Raw genomic sequence first — 21941 nt, 5'->3', positions numbered from 1 at the left:
TTGGAAGGACACACAAATTCACAAATTGTGAACAGTGGTGTTCTCTAGATGGTGGTGGGAAAACGGGTCATTGGTTTTTGTCTGCTGCATTTTCCAAGATTGCACATTGGACACTTCTTTTGGCATTAGAATAAGCAAGCAAGGAGAGGGAGGTTTGCCCCATGGGTGACAGACTCTCTGGGAGGCGGGGATCTTGGACAAGCTTCCATGGGCAGGGAGCTCCTCTTAACATCCTGGCATCTGCTCGCTGTCTGCTAGGACGGGGAGCTCATTCCCACACCCCAGGACTATCCATTATGCTTGGATTGCTGGGAGTCTCTCCTGCATCAAGGTGAGGCTTAGGGATCCCAGCTTGGGTCCTGGCTCTGATCCAAGGGCCCAAGCTGTCCATCCCTCCACCCACTCCCCTTCCCCTAAATGGGGCAGTAGGAATAGATCCCAAGACTTGGGGATGGGTCGGGGAGCTGATCCCTACTCCTGAGACCAGCCTCACAGTCCAGGCCTCCAGTTTCTGATGGTCATATACGGGCTGGGAAGATCCCAGGTGCCCCATCCCAGAGCAGACCCCCAGGACCCCAATGGCCATATGTGGGTTAGAGAAACACTGGATACCCCTGGCCCCTGTCCATTAAAGTCTCTGGCCCAACAACTACTCTCTTCAAATGTGGAGCTATGAGTCCTGGAAAAGGGGACAGACCTCAGCCCTATGGGGCAGCAGGTATAAGTCCCTCAGCTGCCCGCCCCCGCCACCCCCAAACACACATACCTTCTGGACTTTGTCACCTCACAGAACATCTGACATAGGGCTGTCCAAACCTGACCTAGGGGTTTCCAGTTTCCTCACCTGGCCTAAACTCCCCTCTTGGCATGTCAAGTGAGTGCTGGGCACTGAGCCCTAGGGCTGGCCAGGGCAAGCGCTGTGGGGAGAAGGAACCCACCCTAGGGCTCTGAGGGCAGCTGCGACTCCCTATAGGCCTGTGGGGACTGTCTGCCTGGGGTGGGGGTAGCAGCAGGAGGTCTTTGTAGAGCCTCAGGAAGGGCCCAGCGTCCAAAGGATGAGGATTCAAGGAGGGGATTTATTTTAATCTTTGCAATAACTCAGCAAGGGATGTGTGCCTGCTTCCTTGATGAGGAAACAGGCACAGCGAGGTTAGATAATTTTCAGGGTCACAGAGCCAGGGAACAGAATTCTCAAAGAGGTCTTTCTACCGCCTTCTCCCTCCACTCCCCCGACACTGCATACCCCATGAGGTAGAGGAGAGGGCACATCTGCTTTATTTGCTGATGTAGACCCAGTGCTCAGTAAACGCTAGGTACTCAGTTCATACCTGCTGAACGAATCCTCCAAGATTCAAATCCAGGTCCTTCCACTACCTCACCTAAATGTACGTGGCACTTGTTATAAAGTGTGATGAAACGTTTTCACGTGCAGCTGTGAAACTCCTCCTTGCTAGTCCTATCAAAGTAGTAATCTTCACATGCAGTCCTATGATTATTAGGGCTTCAGAGAAATTAAAAATGGGGGCTTTCATGCAAAGTCCAGTAGGAGAAAGGGGCAGGAGGAGATGGCCCTGGTCTGGGTTGTCCTCGACAAGAAGCAAGGAGCCCCTAGTGCAGGGGTGGGACGGGGCGGAGCAGGGTCCCAGAAAGGGCATCTACTCTTCCTGGGGCACAGCTGTCATCAGGCACCAGATGTTGGTGGCGGGGGTGGGGCAGGCCAGGACACAGCTGTTGGGAGTGGGGCAACATGGGAGGGTGGAGGCTGGGGTGCTGCCCTCCCCAGGGCGACACAGCTATCAGAGCCTAGGCACCTGGCAGCTGGCTGGAAAGGTGCAGCTGCCAAGGCACAGGGAGGCTGCGGGCTGGGGGTTGGTGGCACCTACCAGGAGCCAGGTGGTAGTTAACCCCTTTCTGCCTGCAGCCCCCAGCCAGTAGCCAAGTGTAATGAGACAGCTCCTGTGTGATAATGGCTCAGGCTTGGCGAAGGTCACCCACACCTGTGGTGGGCAGGGTAATCAGGTCTCCAAGTCTCCCTGCCCTGCCCCTGCCCCCGTAGTGCAGATGGGTAAACTGAGACCCACAAAGGAGTCAGGCTGCTAGGCTGGATGACCCCCAAGCACACCTAAGGCCTCTCCTCCCCAGTCCCCCAGGACATCATGGTGGGCTTGGGCCAGAAGGACTTATATGCAGCCGAGAGGTCAGGGGCAAAGGCAGCATCCTGATGCCCAAGCACCCCAAGGAGCCTGGCATCATCACCAAGTAGGACGCCGTGGAGAAGACCTGCCGCCACAGCTTCTACAACAAGCAGTGTGTGGCCCAGGAGGAGCACCGGGCACTGCTCGCCAAGGTCCCACCCGCCTCAAACGCCAACAGCAAGATGACGACGACCCAGGTCATGTTGAAGACGGTGAAACTTCCTGCCACATAGGTGGCTCTCCAAGCCCTTGCTGAAGCTGTATGTCTCTGGCTGCACCAGTGAGGACCAGTCTCACCCCTACCATGCTGTGACCTCAAGACCAACAAAGCAACCTACAATTCCATCATGGAGTGCGACACCGACATCTGCCAACAACATCCTGTCTGGGCGTAAGACCACGAACCAGAGTACTGCAGACAGATGCAGACCCTGCCCTGTCCCCCAGCACCATGAAGGTCGGGGGTGGGGGCTCCCAACTGCTGGGGTCTCCGGGGCAGATGGCTCTTCCTCAGGAAGCAGAAACTCAGCCTCTCGAGGCCTCTGCGGGGGAGGCAGCCTGGGGAGGGCAGGGACTTGGGAGTCGGGGAGAAAGCTGAGTTCCCTGGCTCACTGCTGTCTTCCTTAGCTCTCCTGAGCTTCAGATCACCTGTCAGGTGGGGACAGCACATCCTACCCTGGGTTCAAATCTTGGGTCTTATCACCAGGACCATGGACAGATTACTATACACTCTGGGATTCTCAACTTATCTCTAAATTGAGAATAATACCACCAAAATGGAACAGGGTTGTTGTAAGGATTAAATGAGGTGACAGAAGCAAGAGAGCATTCCGGTGCCCGGCACACAGCAGGCGCTAAGTGTGGGGGCTGCTGGCACCGCAGGGGCTCACCGTGCCACTTCCTTCCCCACCGCAGCCAAGTAACACGCCTGCATCAGGCTGTCCAGTCTCCAAGGGGCCAGACTGCCCCAACTGCCCCAGACTCGGGACCTCAGGTGGTGTAGAAATGGCCTCTGTTGCACTTAGAGAGGGAGAAGCAAAAACAACTAGAATGAACGTGCCCTTGTTTGAAACGACCGCTTTCAACCCCTGGCAGTACCCATCCGGTAGGCAGGTTTCCCGCACTGGGGAGGCCCGCCCCTCTCATCCAGCAACTGTGCCTCGTGCTCCACCCGCTCCCTGAGGAGGTGGCGTTCCAGCAAGTGCCACTTGAGTGAAGAAGTCTGAGCTGCAGCTAGGGGAGCGGTGAGACAGCGGCAGGAGGCAGCCATTGTGGGGGACCAAGGAGGGGACCCGGCCACTTGGGAAGGTGAGAGCAGAGGGTGTAGCTCAAGCCCCCCAACCCTTCCAGCTCTGGCCACCCACCCTGCGGCAAGGGAATGGCCATTCCAAGGAATTCTTTCTGGGAACTCAGTCCTCAAGGAGCAAGAATTTGGGGGGCAGACTTTGGCACACGAAGACTCTCTCTTTTCCCAAGGACTGTGATGCCTCCTTCATGTCGCCAAGGTGAGACAGCTGCACAAACCATCCCCTGGCTGTGCCCCGGCCCGGGGCTAAGGCCGTAAGACACTAGCACCCACAGGATAGCTGTTAACCCTGCTCCTCTTTCCCCAGATCACCGCCCCACCAGAGCAAAATCCTCCGTGTGGCTTGGGGCCCTTTCCACCTTCCAGTCAACGTGATCACCAAACAGCAGCATGAGGGTGCTGGCCCTACCAGTGTCCACAAGAAGTGCTTCTGAGCCCTGGCTCGCGGCCCACTTCCTGCTTCTGCTCCCGGCTCATCCGGGGCCAGGCACAGACAGGAGCCCGCCTGGGAGAGAGGCTGCACAGCTCCATCTGCCATGCTCGGGGGGCCGGAGGACCCTCCCCCAGCTCATAACTTTCCTGCCCTGTCAGGCCTGACATGAGCTACCCTTCCTTTGGGCCTGTGTCTTTTGTGAGTGGAGGGAAGAGGGCGTTGGAGTCTTTTTAAGAGACAAAGAATATTCTGAGTGACCCAGTAAAGTAAAAGGGAGGAAAGAAACAGACACTCGTCTATTCAACTCCCACACAAGTGCTCTGGGACCTACGTTTAGCCACAGATGTCAAATGTCACAACGCCTGGCTTGGGACTCTGCTATATGCAGAGGAAGCGCCCCTCAGCAGACAACCTTTGACCTCTACCCAGGGTTCCTGGGAAGCGGCACAAACACACGCATTCGGTCTCAGTTCCCACGTCTGGATGCTCGCCCCAGACACCAAGGTTTTTCTCAGCCTGAAATTTCCTTCATGGGAAGGGGTGTGGGGCCGTGCCAGCTACATGCCCCTCCGTGGTTTAGGCCCAACACAGGGCACCCCAGCATCAGGAGCTGTCCTAGCAGCTGAGCAAAGTGTCTTTTATTTGTGACATACAAATACAACCAATGCGAAAAGAGATCACTTTTTCCCTTTGATTCCAGTGATAACAGATTGCTAAAGAAAAAAAAAATATATATATCAAGGAGTTTATCTTCAACGCATCCTCTAAAAAAACAAAACAAAACCAAGGTTAAAAAGAACCATACATGTGTCATATACACATCTGACATCAACAAAAATAACCTGAAATAGGGTGGATACAACTGAAAAAAAATTCCAAAATTAACATTTTAACATGCCCCAAACAATAAACAAAAAAAGCGTGGTACAAGAGGCCTGCTAGGTTTCTCAAAACCAAGACCTTTGGGAAGAGATGGAGAAAGACTGATGGTCGAGAACTGAATGGGCTCAACATCTGGGCTCAACATCAAAAACAAGGTGACCTGCGGGTCTCAGGCAGCGCCTCCCTGCCCAGCCCTGATCCCCAGCAGCCCTTGGGAAGTGGGGGAGGCAGCTGGATGAGCAGGACCTGGCAACAAGCACCGTCAACCAACAGGCTCAGTGCCAGGTGTTCAATGGAAAGACAACACACACAACTCACCTTGTGTGGGATTCACACTGGGGCCCCTTCTGGTCCCCTTGAGTGGGAGGTATCAGAAATCCATGATCTAAGACAATAAATATTTATCATTCTGTGCCCTTTGAGAGACAGCAAGGATCAGAGGAAAAACTCTCCCTAAATATGCTTCTGTTGTTCCATGATTCTTGGAAGGAGCCCTCCAATGCCCTTCCAGCAATTAACTCTTCCCCTTCGGTAAAATCCCCGGGAGCTGGCAGGGCAGGGGCAGAGGTGGGCTTATTCCAGTGTAAAGCTGCAAGGCCCTCTCCAAGGGCGTGCCATGTCCATTGCTGGCAGGTCAAGAGCAACATGAGGCCCACAGCACAGGGCTGGGCTGGGGAAGGAGGCCGTGTGCACAGGCCCAGTCCGGACAGGAATCTAGGGGAGAAGCAAGAACAGCTCCAGGGACATCCGCCAGCACAGATGGCCTGAGTCAGGGCAGAGGGTGGGGCAGGAGCAGACTCTGAGGTCCAAAGGACTGACAAACTTCCTCAGGAGCAACCTCACAAAAGCAGGACCTTTGAGACACTCCCTAAAGCAGAGCACAAGGTTGTCCAAGGGGAGGTGTTAGGTGCTTTTTCCTGGACAAGGATTTGGTCATTTTCTTTCCCGGAAGGGGAACAAGGTCTAGAGATGGGGCAAGTCTGAGCTCTGACCCCGCACCCTCTCTATCCCATGAGAGGAGAGGAAGGCCTTCTCACCACTCCCGGCCGCTGCTGCAGGTGACGCGGCCACTGAGAGGTGCTCCTGCTGCAGCTGCACGGCCGGCCAGGGCAGTGGCACTAGTGCCTCACTGAGGCAGTGAGGGGCGAGGCTGGGGAGTGCAGGCAGAGGTGCCTGCTGCTGGCTGGGGGCTCTCCAAAGGCAGGGGGAGGCGATGGGGAGGGTTCCACCACCTTCAAAGAGCTATCAGCACCAAGATTTGAGAGGGAATGGCATCAAATATGCCAGGAATGGGGGTCCTTTCTAGGGGAAGACAAGAGGCTCCCTGATGTTACCCCTCGAGAGTAAGAACAGGGGTATCTGGCGTGGGGTGAGACGCAGGGGGAGAAGAGCAGTAAGAAGGGATGGAGGAGAGCAGGCAGGGCCTCTGGCTTTTTCCTATGAGTGAAAAACTCAAGTCACTGTCATGAGATCAAGAGGTTAAGCTCAGGATGCAGCCAAGTCCAGAAGCCCAGAGAAGCAAGAGTCTCCACGGCAGGCCCCATTCGACACCTGTTCCTGGTCCTCTCGGCCCCTCACTGACAGCAATGGAGAGAGAGGGGCAGCCCTCGCCCTAGAGTCAGCTGGTCCCCTGGACAACTCCATGCTAACTGGGGATCCACAAAGGCACAGCCAGAAAGAGCCCCCTTGCTTCCCTGTGTTGTGGCACCAAAGACCTTCCCAAGGTCTCCATCAGAGCACTCCATCCACAAAAGACAAGTCTCTGAGAAGCCTCTCTGTGCCCAGATCTTACACCGAGTCCATTTCTCTTTGGGAACCAGCCAGACCCTGACCGAGGGCTCCAGGACTTTCATAGAGGTGGGTATAAACACTCCATTTGTCCAATTGTGTGTGGGGTGGTTGTCAGTTATCCAGCGTAGGGAAGTTGGGGAACCCTACACTCGAGGGCGCAAGAGCCGAGTGAGAAGGCAGCCACTGTGGGAGGATGCACCTCGTGCCCAGGCCTCCGCCAGCTCTTCCTGCAGCATCCTCTCCTCTCAGCTCCCTCCTGGCACTCTGCTCTCCTAGGAGACAGCAGGGGGCAGCGTGGACCACTCCTTCCAGGGTTCTGTGTTCTCAGGGTACAGCCTGGCACGTGCAGGGCTGAGGAGGCCACAGCTCTGAGGGCACCTGGCAAGCGGCGTGAGACCAGGGAGAGAATAGGCCTTGGAGAGAGCGTTCTAGCTTGGGTGTTCAGTGACAGCAGCCACCACAGTGCCGCGCCCGTGTGGGAGTGCTGGCTGTCCCCAAACTTGGTCCTCCGGCTCAAGATCTCATAGGAGCAGTCCTCCCCACAGCAGCCGGACATGCTCGGGGAAGAGTCGTCGATTTCAAATCTGCAGGCAGGCAGGAGGAAAGGGTTGGCTACAGGCAGCTGAACGCCTTCCTCCCCAGGAGTGAGGGCTCAGGAGAAGGGCAGGGGACCAGGCACTCCCACACCATTTCTCCTACCCCCAGCCCCATGGACCTCTGGACCGGGAGCTCAGGGGTCAGGACGGGGAAAAGACACGGGGGCAGGCAGCTCCTATGGCCCAGACTGTCCCAAACCGGGGCCCGGCTCCTTACTGTAGCGCTTCTCGGAAGAACTGGTAGGCGCCATGATTGTGCTTAAATACAGTTAACATAACTTTCTTCATCTGGGTGCTGAGAATAAAGCACAGAGAACCTTACAGAAAGAGAAACAGGTGCTAGATCATACGTCCTCTCTCATGTCTCTGCCTGCTGTCTCCCATTTGCTCCTGAGGTGCATTCCTGAGCCCTGACTCTAGCCCATGTCTTGGGCGCTCGGTACCTCCCACCATGATGGGGCTGGTCAGGCCCCACCCGACTGGCGGCCTCTCCACGTCCTCTCCATCACTCAGGCCCGGAACAGGCACTCAGAGGTGCCTGCCGCACTGAGCCACATGTGCGAAATCCAGATTCACAGCAGGGCAGGAAGACTTACTGACAGGGTTCTAGATGCCTTTCTTCTAGAACATTCCTATTAGCCTTATTCCCCACGGGAGATGCCTCAGAGGCAGCTCCTTCCAACTGAGTGACAGTGGGTGGCCCTTACCTGTTGGCCATAAGCTGCAGGATCTGGATGAGGAACTTCCCCAGGCCTTTCCGCCGCACCTTGCTCTCCAACTGTACTTCGTAGCTGGATAAAGGAAGTCGGGGGTGAGCATGAAGAGGCTGTGAGGCCCATCGAGGTGCCCATGGCCCCGGGCAACCCACTGACCCAGACAGGTGCACCAGACTCTGCACCAGCTGGAGGGCCTCCGCCCCAGCGCCCACCCCAGGCTGGGGCTCCTACCAGTACAGGACTTCATCCCCGCACTCCACGTCGAACCGGAAGTGAGAAAAGGCAACAGGGACCGAACTGTTTTCCCAAGCGATGAGATACCAGGCACGGTCATCCGTCATCTCCTCCCGTTTCTCTCGGTCCTTCCAGCCCCACTCACTCTGCTCATACCTGGAAGATGGGGGCCGTCAGGACAGGGACTCTGGGGAGAAAGCCAGGCTCCCCTACAGATGGTGTGCTTACATGGTCTGCATGTTGGTCTTGGTCAGGTCGAAGGCCCAGTCCACGGTGGCTGGCTCCAGGCCGGATACCCGCTTACACTCAATGGAGACGTTTAAGCTGAGAAGAGGAAGAGGAGGCATTTGAAGCCAGAGACAGGCCCAGCACCGCCCGTTGCCTGACACCCTGACAACGAGGCACGCCTGGTCACAATTAATCTACAGAGAGAAGCCGAGCCCAGACATGACTACAGAAGGTGCCTGTGAAGGAGCTAAGCCTTTCGGGCCAAGATTAACAACTGTCATCACCCACCCACCACCCTGACCACAAGTCCCATTTCTTGCCTCCCAAGCAGAGCCTTTATCAGACTCGGCACTTTGTCGACTTCTGTCCCTCTCTGCCCTCTCCACCCTCTCTTCTGTACTTTGTTCTAAACACTCGTGTCTTCTCTGTTCCCTTAGTTCCTGCCCTTAGGCATTTTCCTATTGCTTTCATTTCAGAACCAAGTCCTCACCGGGCCCCCTGTGGGACCTCTTCCTTATGATCTACCAATCTCGCCTGTGAAAGTGGCTGGATGACCTCAGGCCCTTCAAGAAGACTAGGGCCCACACCCCCTGAGGAGTCCTGCCTCCTGCTCCCCCTGGGGACAGAGTGGGTGCTCTCAGCTGATCAAACAGAGTGGATCGGGGTCCAATCCCATGCTCTGCTTTCCTACACTAACGAATGCTGCAGGTGTTAAGGTATCAATCTCCTCTTTATTCCTAAATGAATTAAGTAAATCACATGTAAACTCCTTGGCCAAACAGTGAAATTATATTCTCCAGGTGGTGTCACATTCTGAAAGGACTGATATGACTCCTCAGAGGACATCACCACTGGAATCCACCGTCACCTTGGCTGAGTGGCACGCTACATTGAGTCACACATGTGTGCAGCCTTGTAAATTTGGAACTTCCTGGCTCTGAAGAGCCTTCCTTTCTTTTTAAGTACTGACTGTGTAGTGGTCAGAAAGGCCCAAACACAGCACTGCATCTGTCTTAGTTCTAAATTTTTCAGGGGCCGGTTTTCAGCATAAATTTTCTACTAACCTGAGTTATTTAGGTACACAAAAGTAGGATCACAACTACACAAATCACACACAATTCCAGGCACCAAATGAGCCCAGAGTCAGCCAGCAATGCCTGCGTCAGAGCAATTCTGTATTTCTGGAGGTCAGAGGGAGTGTGCGATAAGGAACACTGAGAGACATCACAGTAAGGAATCTCGAAACTATGTCAAAGGACTTCCCAGTTGAATGACAGAACTTCTAGAGGAACTGCAATAATCTGACCACAGACAGGAAGAATAAATTACTGTGATACTATGGAATTCAGACACAGCTATGAAAGGCAAATACAGTATTACCTACTATAGCCGTTCCCTCTAATTCACATATTCAAATAAATAATTCATGTATCTGTATTTGTCTTACTCATTCATTGAAATACTTTCACATCAGCTGCTACTTAACACAGCTGGATATATTCTCTGTCCTTCTTAAAACAACCCTGCAAGTCTGGCATCATCATTCTATTTAAGATAAAAAATGAGGCTTGAAGAGGATGTTGACTTATCCAAACACAGTTAGTAAGAGGTACAGTTATGATTCAAACCCACAGCTATGATTCTATAAAATCACAGCCTGTTTTTTTCCCTCAGCCAACAGCATCCCCTCCCCCCTTTCTGTTCTCTTGGTTTATGAAACAGGTAGCATAATCTGTCTTACCTGAGGTGCTGCTGGCTGAGAGAAAAAACAGATCCTACAGTGAACTGGATTAGTAATAACAGCTAACACTGAGCTAGCTTTTAGTGTGCTCCAGGCACTAACATTTGACATCTAATCCTCCTGATGACTCCATGAGGAAGGTACTATTATTAGACCCATTTCTGATTCAAAAATTGAGGCACAGAGAGATTAAGTGATTTGTCCAGGGTCACAAAGCCAGTCAGCAGCTTTTAAAAGTTGTACTATATATTCAGGGAAAGAACACTGGACTGGGAATCGAAAGCCCCCTCAGCCGTCAGGGAGAAACTCCACAAGCTCAGACATCTCAGTCTGCTTCTCCGAGCCTCAGTTTCCCCAGTACAAAATGAGAGAGTCAGCCCAGATGATTTTTGAAGCTTGTTTCAACTCTCTGCCTCTTCACCCAGAGAAAATAACAAGTCTCAAGGAGACATCAGTCTGAGATTAGGCAATCTTTGCTCATTCGCAGATTCCTTTATCACCTCAACTGGGGGATTTTATATCAACAGGGCACTGGCCATCCTGTCTGCTTTTTCATTAACAAAGAAGAATGAGAAAATGTGGGTCTGAGGAAGCCTCCTCTGAAAGGTGAATTCCTGAGGATACCCGGGGAGATGCAGAACACTCACCCATTCCGATCATATTTCTTGAACACTGGGAAAGCCTCTAAAGGGTCTCCGAGCTGCAGAGGGAAAGAAACAAGGAGTAGTACAAACTCTCACCTGGCAGAGTCACAGGCTCCACCCTGGAGTCCCGCTGTGCTGACCCATGTGTGAGCTCCCAGGCCCAGGAGCAGCCCTTATACGAACCCTCCACCTGCCTCAGCTCTGAAATTACATGTAGGAGGGAGACGCTGGCAAGAAGGCCCAGGTGTGTGAAGTTAGCTTCATTTGACAAGGTGAAGAGAAACTTCACTGCCCAATACTAACACTGGCCTCCGGGCATAAAACCCACTCACCTGACCCTGATGAGAAGAGAAGGCCCCACCTTGATCCATAAGTACTTCTCAGAGGCCCCCAACTAACCCCACCCGGTCAAAACCCAAAATGGAAAATCATGTCCCTGTGCCAAATCCTATTAAGTGTGACTAATGAATAACAAAAACCAGGATACGGAACGGGGCAGGAAGGGTGTCCAGAATCTTTCAGGTTCCACCTGAAAACAGAGCTGCTCCCAGTCAGACCCACCACGTGCTCAGAATCACAGTTACTTTTCCCCGACTGTGGTCTCTGGAAACCAGGCCGCTGCGTCCCCTGGTCCCTAGCACAGCCTGTGGTACCTCATAGGCGTGCAATAAATGTTTGAAGGAAAGAATGAGAAAACGATACCACATTTTACCAGTGAGGATTCCTCCCCAAAATGCAAAACCCTAACAAAAATTTCTCTAGACCCTCTTCTCCTGGTAAGGAAGGAGCCCCACAGAGAAAAGCAGCCACTTCCACTTGAATCCACACTTCTCTGCACACCTGGCCCTTCTGGAAACTCTCCCAGCCTTCCAGCCAGGCTGCTTTTCCTCAGCAGCAAGGAGGCAGCAGAGGCGTGGGTGGGCAGTAACACAATTCTGCCACAGGGTGGCACCAAAAGAAGTCAAATTAAAAACCAAGCTGAAGTTCCAGGAGGAAGGGACTGGGAAGGAGGGGAGAGTCACCCTGTTGGCGGCATCCACTTTGGCACAGACAGCATCCATGGCAGCTCGCTCCTCCAACCGCTTCTGTTTCTTCTCCTTTGCTTTGCTCGATTTCCTCTGTAACAGGGAAAAGCAAACGTGGCTGGAAGGCTGTGGCCAACCAAAAACTTGACTTTCCCTTTGGAGAACCAAAGGGTCAGCCCCTGATGCACAGGCCTGATCTCAGCAGCAGGACACAGATCCTGGCTGCCGCATCCTTGGCTGAGTAGGAAAGACCAAAGCACTTGCAAGTCATGAGAGTGTCACCAGGCTTCTTAGCTTCCCTATCTGGAAAAGGACTGACCCTTGGGACCACTGGATCACTTGTGAGGGCCCAGAGAGAGTAGGTAACACTTGCAGCAGAGCCTGGCCCCCAGCAGCTGCCTGATAAATATTCACTCACTGATTCCCTCCTAAGGAGGGAACAACTAATTTTGGACACATTCAGGGCAGGTTTCAGAGAGGCAATGACATCTGAGGTAGGTGCTGACGGCTGTTCTAAGTGTACATTTATTCAAAGCCTTTTAAGCATCTTCTGACTTCAGGAGACAAAGATCTGGTCTGGGGGTGGCCCCTTTGGGAGCTGGGTCCCCTTTTTAAGCGAGGGCCAGGGCACTCTGGCTGAAGGAGACAGGGTTGTTCCCAGGAATGGCTGCTCAGCCAAGGCCAATGAGTGGCAGGCACAGCGAGCACTTAGTGGCAACAAGGGGAGAGTGAAGGGCCCCAAGTGGTTCATCTGGGGACAGAGGCCATACGGACACGTGGTCAGCAAAGCCAACTTGCAGGGCACACAGGCAGCAGGGGAGGAGCAAAGGGAGGCTGTCGTTACACAGAGAAGCAAACTACAAACTGCCCGTAACTGCACTCAGAGCAGATCCTGTTTGGAGACTCATGTCAGGTTTTCTCAAGTCTAAATGGACTCTTACCCTCTTATAAAAACTGGTAACACAGGGAAAAGAGACCAAGGTCTGCGGTCTGACAGACCTTGTCCAGAGCCTATTTCTGCCCTTTACTCCCTGCAGGTCTTAGGACGAGACACAGCCATTCTCTGAGCCTCCTCTCACCTCATGAGCAGGTCCGCTGAAGGAGTAAGCCCATGAGGGTTACTATGGCCTGTGCTCAATAAATGATGGTCCTCATTCTCACTCCCAAGGAGGAGCTTAACAGTATACGTATCCAGAGGTGCTTGCCCACCCAGCCCAAGTCCAGAAGGCACCCCAGAGGCACTGGGAAGATGCTTCTGCTTTTTCCCAATCGCACTGCCTCTTCTGACCCCACCCCTCACTTCCCTGACCTCATCAGAGACAGGTTTCACTTCCTCCAATCCCACCTTAGCTCTGATGCTGACTGGCCCAGGAAAGCGTGAGTTGAAAAACCAGCGGCTGGATAAATTCTACCCTTGGTTCCCCAAGGAACAACACTGCTTAACTCCTACTTCAAGCAACCAGGAGGCAAGAGTTCCAATACCAGGAACGCACAGGAATTTCTCTTCCTGGTATAAACTTGACCAACACCAGCTGTTTACTACCTGCAGGCGGAGCACTGTGCGGGAAGCCAGGCTAGAGCCCATTTCTTACCTCCCTGGAGGAAGGAACAAACAGAAGGGAACAGACTGCCTTCGTACTGCTGGGATCTGGGGACAGAACAAGCCCCTCTCTACCACACAGAGGTTTCAGAGCATCCATATTTTCTCTGGGAATTTGGATTTCAAGACAACATTGAGAGATACACTGATCTTACAAAACACTTTCATAAACATTGTCTGGTTCAATTCTCAGGGCAGAAACCATCACCTCATTTACACGTGAAGAAACTGAGGCTCAAAGGGATGGCATGACTCATTCAGAGGCCCCGAGGGGAGACGGCAGAGGGGGGCTCACCCCAGGGGCCGGGCTGCAGAGCCAGCATTTGTTCTCACCGTGCTGCCTCCCACCGGGAGAGCCTACCCTAGCATCAAAAACCTTCCTAGCTCTGCCAAGATAAGGTCACGATGAGACCTCAGGAGCCCTCAAGGCAGCTACTTGGCCACTCATTTCTCATTACCCTGCCGGCTTGGTAACAGCTGACATGACATGCCAACACGGCGCCGCCCCAGACCTACCTCCATACTGAGGCAAAGTAAGGAACAGGGAAACCTGAGGCAGAGGGTCACCAGGGCTGTGTGATGGGGCAGAAAGAACATGAGCTTTGGCGTCAAACAGGCCAGGCCACTGCTCCTCCTGCCACCCCCTCCGTGACTTGTGAGAACAACTCTATGACCAGGAAAATGGGGACGCCACTGCTGGCCTCAAGGAACAGCTGCCAAGGACAGGTCAGAAGTCAGCATGCCCTCATGATAAAGGCAGGCTCTCTGCCTCCACCCTGCACATTAGCTCTCTTTGCATGACACAGAGCTGAAGGATGGAGGGTGCTGGAAGGAAAGTGTGACTCCGGGGACCCAGAAAGCACCAGAAATGTAGGTCCCCTTCATAGCGTCTCATTTCTAAGCACAAGAGGTAAGTAATTCCTAAGAACAGCAGCAGGAGGGCCAAGCCCAGCTCCCAGGAAGTTTATGGGCTCATTTCTGCAGGGGAACAGGTGAGCAGGCAACTCTCAGTGAGGCTTGGGGCTGCCGTGGCCTGAGACTTCGGATAATGAAAGAGCCCCGTATGCATCTTGCTGCCTGCATGCAGGGCATGAGGCAGGCTGCAGCAGGCTGGGCCAGACAGGCGGGGCCCTCCAGCAAACCTAGCACACCCTAGGAAAAGTGGTCTCCTACTGTTCCAATTAGCTCTGCCCTGCCTTATGGAGGTAAGACTACCCTGCAGGGACGCAGGAAAATTCTCCTAATTAAAATGGGAAATAAGTACAGTGAACAGTAAAGCTCATTGTGGTTAAGTGTCTTTCCCAAGGGAGCTTTATATAATAAAAAGAGTGTGGGATTTTGAGTTGAGAGACCCAGATTTCATTCTCAGCTCTTCCACTTAATAGCTGTGTGACTCTGGGCAAGTTACTTACTCTCTTTCCAGCAAGTTACTCAGTTTCTCCGAACCTCAATCTCCTCATCCATGGGCTCACAATGCCTATACCTTGCAGGACTGCTGTGAGGACAAAGTGATACAATGTACTAGACACAAAAATTCTTTATTGTAAGGGCTTTTGTTTACAAGGACCTACTAGTGTAGAACACTCTGCTGGTGCTTTAATAAAGATGATTTATCTTAATTTTTGCAATAACTCATCAAGGTATGTGTGCCTACTTCTTTGATGAGGAAACAGGCACAGCGAGGTTAGACACTTTTCAGGGCCACAGAGCCAGGGAACAGAATTCTCAGAGGTCTTTCTACAGCCCTCTTCCTCCATTCCCCCTAAACTGCACACCCCATGAGGTAGAGGAGAGGTCACATCTGCTTTATTTGCTGATGTGGACCCAGCGCTCAGCAAATGCTAGGTACTCAGTTCATACCTGCTGAACGAATCCTCCAAGATTCAAATCCAGGTCCTTCCACTACCTCAACTAAATCTATGTGGCACTTGTTACAAAGTGTGATGAAACGTTTTCACATGCAGCTATGAAAACTCTTCCCCTATCAAAGTAGCATCTCTATGACTGCTAGTCATAATAGCAGCCCCAGGACTGCTAGGGGTCACACAGAGAAATTAAAAAACAAAAAAACACCCAGACGGGGGCATGGGGCACCTTTCAGAAAAAGGATTTGGCATCCCTTAGGTTTTCAGTATCAATGCCTCCATCCCACAAAGAATCCAGAATCCAGGAAAAAAAACAAAACAAAAATAAAAACAAAAACCCCTCTGTTTCTGGCAAAGGGAGACAGAGCTCTAAATTCTAATTTCTAAAAGACAACTTACATGTGGCAGCAAGCGTGAAAGGACTTTGAAGAGAATGGTGCTACACCTGCGGCCATTCTCTCTTAGCCTGTGGTCAGGCCGTCAAATGGAGCAGGGCCCTCTGCTGGAGGGTGATCACTAGGAACCATGACCTTCTGACACTGTGGTGGAGAGTCCATAGCCCCCACCCACGAGGAATGAGGATAACGAGAGGGTTCCAGCTGTTTCAGGGAGGAAAATTCAAGTCTCTTTTGCAGTGAGCATTAGGCCAGAAGAGAGAAGGTAGCCGCTGTTCTGAGAAACACACCTGCAAACTATGAGTAATAAGATCAGGGCCCTAAAGGAAGCAGTGAGGATCGCAGGATCTCAGAGGCCTGCTATTTCAACTCAGCCAATGAGGAAGTACTAAACCAGAATGGCATGTTATGCTTCTTGTTTTCTGTTCAGTCTGGAGTGGCTGGTGCTGGATAGACATTTACCAAGTAATACCAGGGACACAAGGTTTTACTTAGTTTGAGCAAGAGCTGGGGCCTGGGGCCTTTCACTAGAATCTAGGTTAAATATGCCTAAGGTCTCAAGACTTGATTTTCTACACAGGAAGTACACAGTATCCAAAAGTCCTTGTTGAAACATGATGATGTTCTGACATGGATTAGACAACTATTTTTGTCTAACAAGTTGATTTATTCAGTCAATAACTATTTGAGTGGAGAGGGGAAAAAAATCTAGGTTAATAACAGTAGGGACAAACCCAATGGGTTAAAAATAGCACAAATCTATTTTAGACAACTGAAGGCTGAGAATACAGGCAAAAATAACATCTACTCTTTAAGAGGCACCTATGTGGCTATCTACATCCAATATATCATTTTATCCTCACATCTGTCCTAAGAGGGAGGTATCATCATCCTCATTACACAGGTGAAGATGTTCAAGTCCACAAAGGCTGTGTCACTAGCACAATATCATGCCGCTAGCCAGAGAAGATGGGGCTGAAACTGAGGTATCTCTGGCTCTAAAGTCAGGGCTCCCTAACACTGATGGAAAGTTCATGTAAAAAGCAGGATACCTGGTACTGGGAGGGCCGGTTATATTTTTAGGAGAGTGGCTGATGCTATTCTAATTGGAACTCAGGTGACCACACAGGACATGCCAATAACTTCTGCCCAACCCTCTATCAGCACAGGCCAGGGAAGGGCAGAAGATGCACCTCCAGGCTGCCTTGTGCATAACAGGTGTCATTATCCATCCGCAGCTGGGCCATCACCAGGGACCCTCCATCACGTCCCTGCTCATCCTCCGCACACCTCCCCCATAAAAAGCCACCTGCAGAACGAAGGCTACTAACAGCCTAAGTAATAATAAGACCCATTTCAGTGCATCTGGTAGGCCTTGAAGGTGGCCTCTGCCGAAAAGGAAGAGAGTGTTTTTGGAGCAGGAGGAACCTGGTGGAGAGGTTTCGAAAGAGATTCGGGAAACTAGATTCGCTGAGAAGTCGAGTAGCGGGAAGCACAGCGGCAGGGATTCAGGAGCCCTGAGTCGGGGTCTGGTCCCCAGTCACTGCCCGTGTGACCTTGGCTGGGTGCCTTCTTTCCTCTGGGCCTCGGTTCCCTTCCAGCCAGTGTTGGCCCAGGATGTGGGAAACCGCGAACCCGGTGACAGCCGGGTGATGGGTGACTCCTGGGGGGTGGGGAAGAAGACCCCAAGGACCGCGCGGGGGCAGGGGGAGACCAAGAAGATAACACGTCCTGGAGGAAAGCAGGGGCGGGCGCGACGCGAGGGCCGGGGGCACCGGAGGGGGTGGGGCCAGAGGAAGAGGCCTTCCCCAGGAGATTCCCAGGCTGGGCCGAGAGTGGGGACACTTCAGACTTGGGGAGTCGGGTCATGTGGGGGCTGGAGGTCACGTGAGGCTGGAGGGGGTCGAGGTCACGTGAGAGAGGGTTCAAGGAACAATGGGGGCACAGGGGGCGAGGGGAGCGGGAAGCCCTCCCGGCCCTCGTGTCTCCCCTCCCTGCCTCACTCACCCCCATGGCGGCAACGGCGGCGGCGGCCCTCAGCTCCTCCTTCCTACACTTGCCGGCAGGGAGGCGGCAACGGCAGCAACAGCGGCGACGGCGGCGACACCGGAGCGGCAGCAGGCCCCGCAACGCGCATGCGCCTCGCGAGCTCCCCCGGCGCGCCCTGGCGGGCACCGCGCCGGCGCAGAACTCGGGGAGGGGGCAGCGGGGGAAGGCGCGCAGGTGGAGAGCTGGGGAGGCGGGCCGAGGGTCTCACACCCGATGGAGGCGGGAGGCGCGGAGCAGCGTCGCTCTGGGAATGACGTAGCCCGGGCCCGCCCCCTTCTCCCCTGGCTGTGTCTGTAGCTATGGCAACGGCCGTGCAGCGCTAGGAAAAGCGCTCTGCTGGGCAGTCGAGTGGGCGGCAGTGCTGCCCCTGCGCTCCACTCCACATCTCCCACGCCCGCCCGGGTCAGCAGGTGGAGTGCTACCTTCCCAGGCGACCAAACGCGACCCGACTTCTGAAGCACCAGCCCCTCCTACAACCCTCGGGCACAGGGGTAGATGGCTTTGGAAAATTTCCCACCTTCTCGATCGTGAACTCTGAAATTCCTTTTCTAACCAGTCATTCACTCTCCATTCATTCGCTCTCTCAATAAACATTGACTGGCACCTAAACCTACGCTGTTCAGAGCCCAAGGGGCACGGAAACGAGCAAGATGCCGTCGCAGTCCAAAACTTACTGTTTAAAGGGGAAACCGGCATATAACAACTGTTTAATGGAGAGTGGAAGGTGCTGTGAAAATGAGGCATCAGCCGTCTTGAACAGTATTAATTTCAGTCTACCCCAGCAGACCAGTGTGACCCCCACTTGGCCTGCAACAGAATCACCTGGGGAGCCTGAGTGCTGTGCACGCCCCTAGAGCCTATCCCCAGAATCTCCAGGGGGTGGAGCCAGCTTCTAAGAGCTCCCCAGGTAGAGTACTTATGAAAATTAGAAAACCGCTGCCTAAGACAAGCTTCATAGGCTTTGTCAGGTTTTGCTCATTGTCCCACCTTCAGCGCTCAGCACAGTGGTGGTCCCCAGTCAACTCAAGCAACATTTGTTGAGTGCCTACCATATGCTAGGCACTGTTGCAGGAAGCAGAGTAAACAATAATAAACAGAAAAGGTACTGTCCTGATAGAGTTTGTATTCTGGAAGGAAGAGAGAGATAATAAACTATATGAACAGATAAAATACATAGCACATTAGATGAAAAAAAGTTTTGTGGAAAGAGGATGGGGAAAGTCAGGTTTATAGTTTTAACTAAGATGTTCAGTGAAGGCAAAATGAGGAGACATATGTAGAGCACATGCTTAGCATGCACGAGGTCCATGCACGAGGTCCCTGGTTCAATCCCCATTACCTCTATTTAAAAAAAAAAAAATTAAAATTTATTAAAAAAAAAAAAAAAAGACAGACCTGAAGGCTATTAGGGAACAAATCATGAAGCTACTTGGGGAAAGGCATTCCAGGCTAGGGGCACAGGCTGGGGTACAGCTACTGTAAAACTCCTCAGGAGCATGATTAGAATGCTTGAGGAACTACAGGTAGTACAATATGGCTGGAGCAGAGTGGGCCAACAGGAGAATAGTGGGAGGTGAAACCAGACCAGTAAGGGGAGGATCACTTAGGGCTTGTAGGTTTTGAAAGACTTTGGTGGAGACTAGAGAGAGCTGGAATGCCACTGGAGAGTTTGGAAGGGGTAGTAAGGCTGGCTTATGTGCTCATATGACCACTGGCTGCTGGCTTGAGTAGGAAGCATAGGGGCAAGGTCAAAGGAAGGGCAGTGCAGAGGCCACTGCTATAATCTAGGCCAGAATGATGGTGCTGGCACCCACCCGCTGGATGGCAGTGGAGGTGGGAGAAGTGTTCAGGACGTGAATGTGTGTGGAAGGTAGAGTCAACAGGACCTGCCAATGGACTGGATGTGATGTGGGGTATGAGAGAGAGGGGAGTCAAGATACCTTCAAGGTTTTTAGCTTGTGCTGCTGGAAAAATGAGTGACTTCAACTGAGATGTTTGGAAGGAGCAAGGTGGGTAGGGGAAGGGAAGACTTGGACTTCAATTTCCACCACCTCAGGTTGAGATGTCTTTTCAGAGAGTCACATGGAGATGTGGAGTAATCAGAGTCTGGCACACAGAGGAGAGGTCCAGGCTGGAGCTACAAATTTCAGCATATTCAGGTATGGATGGTATGTAAAGCTAGATGAGACTGGATGAGACCATGGAGGGAATGTAGGTAGACTAGAATGAGTGAGTCTTTGGCCTGTATCCCATTCCCTGGTCAGAAAATCTGGTTGCTAGCACTCAGGGGACCAGAAGAGGGAGCTAACGTGGGAGGAAGGTGGCCAAGGTAGAAAGAGAGGACTTCTGAACTTGCGCTTGAAGAGAAGGCTTGGGGTTCCCAGGGGAGGGAACAGTATTTGCAGATCCAAGGGAGCCTGAAGGGCTGGGGCAAGAGGATTAACAGAGAGAGAAGGGGCAAAGTGGGAATGAGGCTCAACCCTCACCCCAGTGCAGTCCCCTACCATGTCTTGGTTTCTCTTGACTCCTCATCCACATTGAACTTCATGGTCAGCTGTTTCATGGAACATATGCCCTGTGCCCTGTCTCTTCTGCCACTCCCTATTCCTAAGTCTGCTCCCTGACCCCCGTCCCCACCCAGCTGCAGGAATTTGCTGGACACCAGACAAGGCCTGGGAGGTAAGCCCAGTAGTCCATTGGGCAGGTGACATCATCCAGGCCCCCTAGAGGCCTGAGAAGCCCCAGTGCCCTATTCCTGTACCCTAGCAGCATCCTTCTCCCTGGGGGGCTGCCCCTGATTTTGGGCTCTCTCCTGCTCAGTGCTTCCTTGGTCTCATGGAGTAGCGGACAGAGTCTGCTTTGGAGTCAGACCAGTCAGCGTTTAAACTTCCTCTCTGCTACTTAAGGCCTTTGTGACTTTTGGCAAGATGCCTCAAGTCTTTGAGACTCAAGTTTCCTTATTTATAAAGTGAGACCCCCCAGAGCTGTCATCTTCATCATCAGCATCATCTTCCAGGGGAGTTTGTGAGAATTCAATGAGCTTAAATGAGATGAGAGATGGAAGGCACCTGGCATGGACTGGGGCAGAAAAGGAATCCCCTCCCTGGGTAAAAGGACATCCCCCCACCCCTACCTGCTCCCCTGCCATCAGTCCTCCTTTCCCTAACACACCTCTGCCCTGGCGACTAAGCTGCCTCAGCAGCCACTCTCTCCAGCTCCTACCTCTGCCTCTTTGATCCTTCAGGATGGAACACTGTTTCCCACCTCTTTTCCAGGACCTGCACCCCTCCCACCTCCTTCCTGTACTCTCCGTCCTCCTAGTACAGCTGCTCCCCTAAACACTCTCATTCCACAGCCCTCAACTGCTCCCAACTATTTTTTCACTCACATGCTCAGTGGAGGCCTGGGGGCAGCTACTCGCTGTAGTCTTCCGTGCTGGGGAACAGCCTTGGAAGTTAGCCCCGCCCAACGGGCCGGCACATAACTGCACAGCGGGGGACTGATGGGCAGACTTTGCACCCTGTGATCTGCTAAGGAGAAGCCCTCCATTTCCCAAAAGGAAAAAAAAAAAAGATCAGAGAAGAATCTGAATGCCCCCATCCTCCCCTCCTTGCCACCTGGGGAGCTGAGCCTCTTCCCCTCAGGATCCCTCCTTTCAGTCACCCCTCCCTTCCCCAGCCTTCCTCAACCCTCTGGCTCCTGCCTGCTCTCTGCCCACCCCACCCCCAACTAAAAACTTTTGGAAAAAGTGGCCAACCCTGTCTCTACCTCCTTGCTTCTCCCGCTGCTCACTCCTCCACCTGCTGCAGCTGCTTCTCTTCCCACCGCCCTGTGGAAGCCTCTTCTAACACCTCCAGCCATCTTGCTACCTCCCAGGGACACGCCTCAGTCCTTATCCTTCTGGGCCTCCTTGCAACATCTGGCCTGTTATTCACTTCTTCCTTGAAACACTCTTCTTTCTTCGTCATCTGTGCACTGCATCTCTTTCTAAAATTCACGTCTGGTCGGCCAGTTAAAGCCCTCAGAGGCTGCAGGCTCCGTTTAGGGTTAGAGGCTGCGTGTTTGGCCCTGTTCTCCTGGCCAGGGCCCCATCCCCACACCTCACCTTTGGCCCTGCAGTTCCTTTCGCCAGAAACCTCTTTCCTTCTTGCCCCTGGGGTCCCAGCTTAGACGTTGGAAGCCTCCTCTGGCTCCCTTAGCTGGCCCCAGCACTCTCCCTGGGGTCTCCCTATGCTTCGTCC

General features: G+C 52.9%; 1 protein-coding gene across 1 annotated transcript; it reads right to left on the bottom strand.

Annotated features, from left to right (window-relative positions):
* Nucleotides 1–6909: 6909 nt before the first annotated feature.
* Nucleotides 6910–21206, bottom strand: NAA40 (N-alpha-acetyltransferase 40, NatD catalytic subunit). The gene is given in 9 exon segments (XM_014552533.2): nucleotides 6910–7072; nucleotides 7074–7191; nucleotides 7421–7498; nucleotides 7911–7994; nucleotides 8151–8309; nucleotides 8382–8477; nucleotides 10770–10822; nucleotides 11789–11884; nucleotides 21089–21206. Coding segments are annotated over 8 exon segments (651 nt in total). The 5' UTR covers nucleotides 11828–11884; nucleotides 21089–21206; the 3' UTR covers nucleotides 6910–7048.
* Between the last annotated feature and the right edge of the window lie 735 nt (nucleotides 21207–21941).

Source organism: Camelus ferus, chromosome 10, assembly GCF_009834535.1.
Source record: "Camelus ferus isolate YT-003-E chromosome 10, BCGSAC_Cfer_1.0, whole genome shotgun sequence".
NCBI classification, from domain to species: domain Eukaryota; kingdom Metazoa; phylum Chordata; class Mammalia; order Artiodactyla; family Camelidae; genus Camelus; species Camelus ferus.
The sequence above is the reverse complement of the archived record's forward strand: the minus strand, read 5'-3'. Positions and strand labels throughout refer to the sequence as shown.